This window comes from Seriola lalandi, unplaced genomic scaffold (assembly GCF_002814215.2).
Source record: "Seriola lalandi dorsalis isolate HSWRI2012SDOR001 ecotype SW California unplaced genomic scaffold, Sedor1 jcf7180002053444, whole genome shotgun sequence".
NCBI classification, from domain to species: Eukaryota; Metazoa; Chordata; class Actinopteri; order Carangiformes; family Carangidae; genus Seriola; species Seriola lalandi.
Window position 1 is genome coordinate 4,487 of NW_019523997.1, and position 8,088 is coordinate 12,574.

Consider the following 8,088-nt stretch of genomic DNA (forward strand, 5'->3'; position numbering starts at 1 on the left):
ACTTCACAGTACAGTTAGGCATAAAATGTTACAAAAACATCATAGTATAGTAAGGTATAAAAACGTTATAGAAAATATCATAGTATAGTAAGGCATAAAATGTCACAGAAACGTTATAGTATAGTAAGGAATAAGAAATCAAAAAAACAGCATAGCATAGTAAGGCATAAAAACATCAGTATAGTAAGGCATAAAAATGTCATAGTACAGTTAGGCACAAAATGTTATAAAAACATCATAGTATAGTAAGGTATAAAAACGTTAAAGAAAACATCATAATATAGGAAGGCATAAAATGTCATAGAAACGTTATATTATAGTGAGCAGTAAGAATTAAAAAAATTAGCATAGTATAGTAAGGCATAAAAACGTCAAATAACATCATAGCATAGTAAGGCATAAAATGTCATAGTATAGTAAGGCATAAAAACGTTAACAAACGTCATACTATAGTAAGGTATATAAACGTCATAGTATAGTTAGGCATAAAATGTGATAAAAACATCATTATATAGTAAGGGATAAAAAGTCCTCAAAATGCATAGTATATTAAGGTATAAAAAGTCACAAAGACAACATAGTATAATTAGGAATAAGAAATCAAAAAAACGTCATAGTATAGTAAGGCATAAAAACATCAGACTATAGTAAGGCTCTAAAAAAGTTGTGATATGGTAAGGCATAAAAATCTGATATTATAGTAAGTGTCAGGAACCAGAGAAAAAAAGCTCAAGAAACCAGTTGTGTAAAGCAAAGCAAATTATTATTCATTTACAAATAATTGCAATTTAACAAAAATTAAGTTCTCAAAATACAAAATTTAGAAACTCAGGACAATGATTTCAAAACGGAAAAAGGCCTTTTAACTCAAACTTAGGTCAACTAAACATACAGCAAATTAAAATGAACTCATCAAAATGACACACAAGGTGGGTTTATATAGACAATATATATAGGCTAGATTTGACAGACACGAAAAGGGAACAGGAATAATCAATTAATCAAAAAAATTTACCTCAACACGACAGGGGATTTACAGGGGCCTCCTCCACTTCCTGCTTGGCAGCGTTCAACAGGCCTTCTTTTTCAGTGCCATTTCCTTTTTGCCAGGGGAGGTCATGCGGGATCCATGGAAGGAAAAAATTGCCAAACCAATAAATTGTGTGCTGTATGAAAACAAAAGCTTAGTGTAGTGTTTTTACTTGAAATGTTAGTTAATTGTTGAACATAAATAGTTTACACTTGTTAACATGTGGCACAGCCACCACAGTAAGGTATAAAAAGTCATGGTATTGTAAGGCATAAAAAGTCATAGTATGATAAGGCATAAAAGGTAAAAGTATAGTAAGGCATGAAAATGTCAAAAAAGGTCATACTATACTAAGGTATAAAATGGTATAAAAACGTCATAGTATAGCAAGGCACAAAAACATAAAAAAGCGTCTTAGTATAGCAAGGCATAAAAACGTAAAAAAACATCATAGTATAGTAAGGCATAAAAATGTCATGCTATAGTAAGGCATAAAAATTTAATAAAACGTCATAATATAGTAAGGCATAAAAAAATTATAGTATAGTGACGCATAAAATGTAATAAAAATGGTCATAGTATAGTAACGCATAAATACCATAAAAACCTTATAGTATAGTAAGGCCCAAAACCTCTTAGTATAAGGCATAAAAAAAGTCACAATATTCATGATGACATTTTAATAGGATAAATAATAAATATAATTTTTAATCAATATAATTTTTTGACAGAAATTAAACTCATAGTTTGATATATCCACCATTTTATGTTTACTCCCAGTACCTGACTGCTAGCCTACAGAAGACAGAAGCCAGGCTTAATTTGATAGTTAACAGTAGCTAACATGGTTAAATAACATCAGTTGACATTTTTCTGATTATGTTAAGTACCACTGTGACATTCTCACATGACATGAGCCTCCAGATAGCCCCCCCCCCCCCAATATTTTGGGAGGACAATTCTGTCCTCCCAAAATATTGGTAGGGACATGTACCTATTGTTCATATGCAAACCTACACCCTTGGTTTGTAGTTTCTCGACCACAGAAATACACCAATTTCTATACTTAGAGTAGAACAAAGCTGAGATTTTCAAAGTGTCAAGGGCAGGTTTCCTGATATCAGGGCCACTGTGGCTGTCAGCATGGTAAAGATGGTTCCTGTGGGAAGACTGGGAAAATAACAACAGAGTGGTTATAATAGAGAATAGTCTATGTAAAACTCTAGTTGTATTTTAAGTGCAAATCACTGAAAGTTATAGTTATCTTTAATAGTACAGTGCTGGTAATGTGTGTGGACCTAATACATTTTATAAAATTCTTATTCTGTAGAAGTTCAAAAATGTATTAATCAGATGACCAGCATGATGACTTAATATGCCCCCAAAAATGGTACAGATAAATAAAGCAGGTGCTTTACTTGTATGATGTTATGTTCATGGCTGAAACAATTAAGTGAGTAACTAATTAGATAGATTGGACAATTAGTCTGACAGCAAATGCACACTGAAGAGAATCGTGATTAACTATTATTCATACTTTTAATTAATTGTTTGATTAATATAAAGAATTAGAAATAGATGAATCAACGATGGAAACAGTCATTAGTTGCAGCCCTAGTTATATAGCTTAGTATAAATGCATACTACATACAGTATATACATAAATATATAATAATATATAAGTATTTATTACAACACAGTGAAACAGAGCTACTGTATGTACTATTATTCTCAGTAAATTCTGTACAGTACATGCTATTGATACAAAGTGGATGTACCTGACTGCAAATGATGATATGAATGATGGAGTGACGATGGTTGTAGTGCTTCCCATCCTGTCAGAACAGAAGGGGGTGTTTTGTAATACAGGCGTTTCCACATTCTTTGTCCCCGTCTATGCAAGCCTTTCAACACATTCATTTGTTTTTTTTTGCTTTTTTTGTTAGCCTTTTTCTTAATATTTGTCTGTCAGCTCTTACATTTGGTTTAGGCAGGTTCCCTTATCATCTGTCTTCATCAGAGTCACATGGTTCATGTTAGACCATATCTGTGGCTTAGGAGGGTCTGAGCCACTCAGTCGTAGAGTCGATAAATCTGTCAATGAAAATATCAAAAGAATGTTTCAGTGCCAGGGAGCTTGTAACATGTAAAACAATGGTAAACATGCTGTGAGAGGTTTGACATTCCACTAAGTGCAGTTATTACAAGTACAGTCTGTTGCTGATTTACAGAAGTTTACTAAAGCGACATTAAATGGTGATGCTTTAACTTCACTGTAACCCATCCGGACACCCTGACAGAATAGAATTGAATGTTAACCCAGCTGGACTCATGCATCATTTGAGTCCAGCATCTCCAAAAAGTTTTTGATTTGATGTAATAGTGCAACCTTAAAAATCATATAGATACAGCGAACAAGTGAATAGATAAAACATATAGTTCATCTAAGTCAAAATTGGTTAAAGGAAGATTTAAGGATAAAGTTGTTTTTTTTAACTGCCATAATATATACCATCAAAGCTGAGGAAAAAGAAGATGCTGCCTCCTTTTATAAAGTTTCCTGACCGAAATGCATCCAAAGACAAGAAAGTCCTGTAGCCGAGGTTTGGACCAGCATAGTACGACTCTCTGTTGGTGTCATTGATGAGATGCCCCAGCTTCCTGGGGTTATCCCAGTAGTGAAATATCTCTCCACTATCTTGATGTAAAAATAAGTGAGACACATGATTTGCACTTGCAATACAACCACACGTACAATACAGTTAATTTATCAAGATCTATTGAATAATATTTTGCATGTATTTTGTATATCAGTGCTGCTCAATCACCTCCAATGAATGTTCTCTCTGAATCAGTTGTGATGCTTATCTGCTTCGACATCCTCTGCTGGATGTGGTGACTCTGGTCCAGCAGTGAGACTGTCACCTGTCTCCACACACATGGCCACTGGAGCTGGTCATCATGGTCTGTGGACACGAGCCGGAAGAAAACACCGAAGTGATCAGAGTAGAGATGCAGCAGAAGCTGGAGCCCGTAGCTCTGTCTGGTTATGAACCGTGGGCTCAGTAAGCTTGTGCCAACGCTGCTGTTTATCAGAAAATGGTCGATGTTGGGAATATGCCAGACATGATGTGGACACTCAGTTTCAAACAGGTTGATGTCATCCACTGAAAACCCGCCCAAGGAGTTTCCTGCTCCTTTGCGGACCTCAAACTCCACCTGGAAGGGCCTAGTGGCATTGAGGGAAACGTGATGGAGCTGCCAGTGAGATGTTGGTGGACCTGACAAATGACAATGAACATACAGTATGACTGATGGTACACTGCAGAGTGCAGTAAGTGCATGTAAATCTAATAACACTTATCTTGGAGTAGACAGACATCTTGACAGGAATGTTTATCAGGTTATAGAGCTGATTTGCCTTTGGTGTGTTTATCTTTAAAATTAAATCCTACATGTCAATAACTGCTTGAAACGATTTACACACTGGATTTGGCTGTATGATGCCACTTTCAAATGGTCATGTTTTGTGGATAACAGATATCCACTATGCATGATTTCACCTGTGATCTGTCCCATTAGATAGGTGGTCTCCTCATCTTCCCTGTCATATTCTCTGATCCAAATGTTGAGTTGGTCTTTGTCGCTCCCGCTGTGAAAATAGAAAAACTGGAGGCACTGGATCTGCCTCTTTGGATTCATCTTCCTGCTCTGCATTTTGGCGCCATCCCCCTCTTTTCCAGACACCGTGCTGCAGTGCATGAAGGAGCCTCCACCTACAAACAATTAAGCACTAAAGTGATCCTCATGTAGTTGGCAGAAATGTAGTGTGCAAAAAATGACCTTGGAAACTGCAACTGATGAGAAACTCTAAGCTGGATGCAGTAATAGTGTTTCACAGAAAACTCACCGTTTTGATTTGCTGTGCCATTTCCATGAGCAGATTCTGTCTGGTTCTCTGTGAACATAATGAAATTACAAGAGTGTTTTATTTAAAATTGCACCAGCTACTAATTGGCATTTTCAGTATCTCTTTAGAGTAAACCCATCACAACGCTGCTGTCCGTTGGAAAACAAAAACAGCAGTTAGAGCAAGGTATAGATTAACACCATGATGGGGATAATAAAGAATAAAGGGATGTAATGCACAGCAGCTGTACCATTATAGAGAAATGATTGAAGGTGTTGTATGGTGTTTTTGACAGCATACAAAAGGAAATTAAAACTAAACGCAGGCTCATACCTCCCTGTGAACTCAGACTGGTGTGGTCGGAGAACGGCCCGGCTTTTGTGCTGCCCACTCTCTCCCAGCTGGTATTTCCTGCAGCGCAAAGAGTCATATCACACACTCTTTCATCCTCAAAGCTGCAGGACATCCGGAAGGTTACGGCAGATGCTGACAAAAACACAAAAACACAAATCGTGATCATATGCACAACAAATAACATTGTACTATAATGCAGCATTGTTTAGTAAAATAAGCATTTACTGCAGTTGTAAAGCTTCTGGAGCTTCAGAACATCATTAGAGCTCATTTCTAGACGCTGACCAATTACATCTTGGTACTCTGGCAGATTAGTGATGATGGTGGATCCATTGCCATTAGAGAAGGCGTCTTTGTTGTAGTGCATCACAGATGTGTAATCATACATCGTTCCTAGAGTGGTAGTGTAGTTTGAACTGTGCTTTAAAAAGTTGTGTTCCCTTCCTGAATAAAACATGAAGATACGTTTAATATGGTTTTTCTTCGTAGCAGAGGTCACCCATTTTAAAATCAGAAAGATGCATTCAGCTAAGATTTAAACAAACCTTTTTCTATGTTTTCCCAGACAACGGTCACATACTCATCTCTGTCATATCTGGACTGTTCATGCCAGAAGCCCAGTGCATGAAGAAACTCGTGCTCCACAATGGCAAGGTGATCACACCACTGTCCAATAGAGACACTTTGGTTTCCCTGATGTTGATTCCCAACATATGACCAACATCTATAGACAGATCAGGTGAATAAGACAAGTAAGGCAATAAAGAAATAGTTTGACATTTAGCTTATTTGCTTTCTTGCCAAAAGTCTACGAACTCAGAAGAAAAAGATAAGAAAAAGATATGCATAACAACTCTGTTTGGGTGAGGAAAGAGAGGCCTGCACTAGGTTCACACTAATATCACCTCATCAAGCTACATGGAAACAATGTATCCTGTTAAACTAAAACTAGAAGAAGATTAAGATTGGTTATAAAAACCAAAACATTATTAAAATTAAAGAATATTCTATGTAATTATAATCAGTGATATAGTGAACCACCCATCGTCTTGGATGACTACAATGTAGTGTGGCTCATCTTCCCAGGGTTTGAAGTCGATGCACGTTTTCAGCCGTATTTGGTCAAAAGCCCGTAGAACAACTCCTTTGGCATTCAAGTCTGTGTTTCAAGGAAGTACACAACATCATGATGAGTCAGAAAATCGAGCAAGTCAATCAAGATGTTAATTCCGCTCTTTTCTTTACAGCTGAAAAAATACAAAGACCATTTCTTTGTCTTACCAAGGCTCTCATGTAACACATATGGGACGGGTAATTCCCATCTGAACTGGTTTCCAACAACAATGTTCCTGTCACGGCCCTTTAAAAAGAAGAGTGATCACAATGAACTCGAGGTGTTGTGCAAGTGTATTGTATTAAAAAAAAGTATAACAGCAATGGTTCTCACAGTCATTAGTCGTATGTCTCCCTCATGTAGATTCAGATCTGAAAAAAGAACGTTTATTGTTATTTTACTATGTAAATCCAAGTGATGGAAAGTAACAGTTTGAATAATGTATGGATCTTTCATACACACCTTTGTTTATCTCAACAATGTCTAGAGCTTCTTCATACCCACTGCCGTCTGATAAAACACAAGGTAGCATCAGGAGAAGACACTATGTTCAGTGTGACTTGTTACATGTTTGTATGAGTGATTTCCATTCCTGGGTTTTCATTAATATGATCTCATAACTTTGATTCCAAAATGATTATTTCACTCACCACAATCACATCTGAATCAATCATAATGAATATAATGAAAATTATATTTTTTATTGATTTAATTTAAAAAGTTATTTCAGAGAAAATATTGTTGGAAGCCATTATCAGCCAGCTATTCTTCACCTTCAGTGCCTTCTGCAGATGAAATAGGCTGTGGACAAATGTCAGATGAATGGCACATCATTTGATCACAGTGGTAATGTTCCATGCATCACTGGCATAATGACTATGAAATGAATGTGGCATGCTTCGGATAAGTAAACTTACCGATGTGGCTGCGTGCTGCAAAATCAAACTCAACAGCAGAGTTGTAAAGACACACATTTTCTGTTTGGAAAGAGGAAAATCATTATTTTGCATTGTTAAATTATTGCAATATAGAGTGGAAGAGGAGGGTATGTGATGATGTGTGCTATGCACAAGCGTCACTGCTAAGAAAAAGAGACACATACCAGACAGTCTAACAGACAAAGGAGTGCCACCTTTCATCTATGTTATGACGTGTAAAAGTGTCAAAGAGATAAAGAAATATTATCTTTGTCCATACCAAGAATACATGCAATCTGCCTAGTCCTTTGTTGGCACATACGGACAAACAGACACAGACACACACACACTTACACCTGTTGAGACTTGCAGTACGTTCGACCCCGATTGAAACACCTGATCACTAGAGAGATACTCGACAAAACATCAGTGCTCCTAATTTTAATGTAAAACCTCTGTTGACCAGTGGACACTGGACCTTCAACAGAATGATCACCCTGCAGCTGACTACAGATTGACAGAGAAGAAGTTATAATTTAAAAGACACGTAGGCCAAGTTTTTATTAAACAGCCTGTTGGACAATAGTTTAACCTTTGTGCTTTGTTGCTGATACTGGCTTTACTTCCTTCCTTTGACACAAGCCACTGACTTTGGCCTACACAATGTGCACAAATAATATTCATAAATATAACATCAGCCTGTCATCACAACACACTCAGTCTCCCTGCGTCTGCCTTTCCTTCAGCCACTGTAACTCCCCCA

At 36.8% G+C, this 8,088-nt stretch overlaps 1 protein-coding gene across 1 annotated transcript; it reads right to left on the reverse strand.

Annotated features, from left to right (window-relative positions):
• Positions 1-275: 275 nt before the first annotated feature.
• LOC111651130 (meprin A subunit beta-like) lies at positions 276-7,794 on the reverse strand. Its single transcript, XM_023401084.2, has 17 exons — positions 7,680-7,794; positions 7,326-7,385; positions 7,182-7,209; positions 6,871-6,918; positions 6,742-6,779; positions 6,576-6,654; positions 6,336-6,453; positions 5,840-6,018; positions 5,520-5,738; positions 5,274-5,426; positions 4,941-4,988; positions 4,594-4,806; positions 3,859-4,311; positions 3,543-3,728; positions 3,010-3,124; positions 2,809-2,865; positions 276-2,200 (listed from the first exon to the last, which is right to left on the reverse strand). The coding sequence occupies exons 2-17, from the start codon at positions 7,380-7,382 to the stop codon at positions 2,122-2,124; spliced, it is 2,070 nt and encodes a 689-aa protein (XP_023256852.1). The 5' UTR covers positions 7,383-7,385; positions 7,680-7,794; the 3' UTR covers positions 276-2,121.
• Between the last annotated feature and the right edge of the window lie 294 nt (positions 7,795-8,088).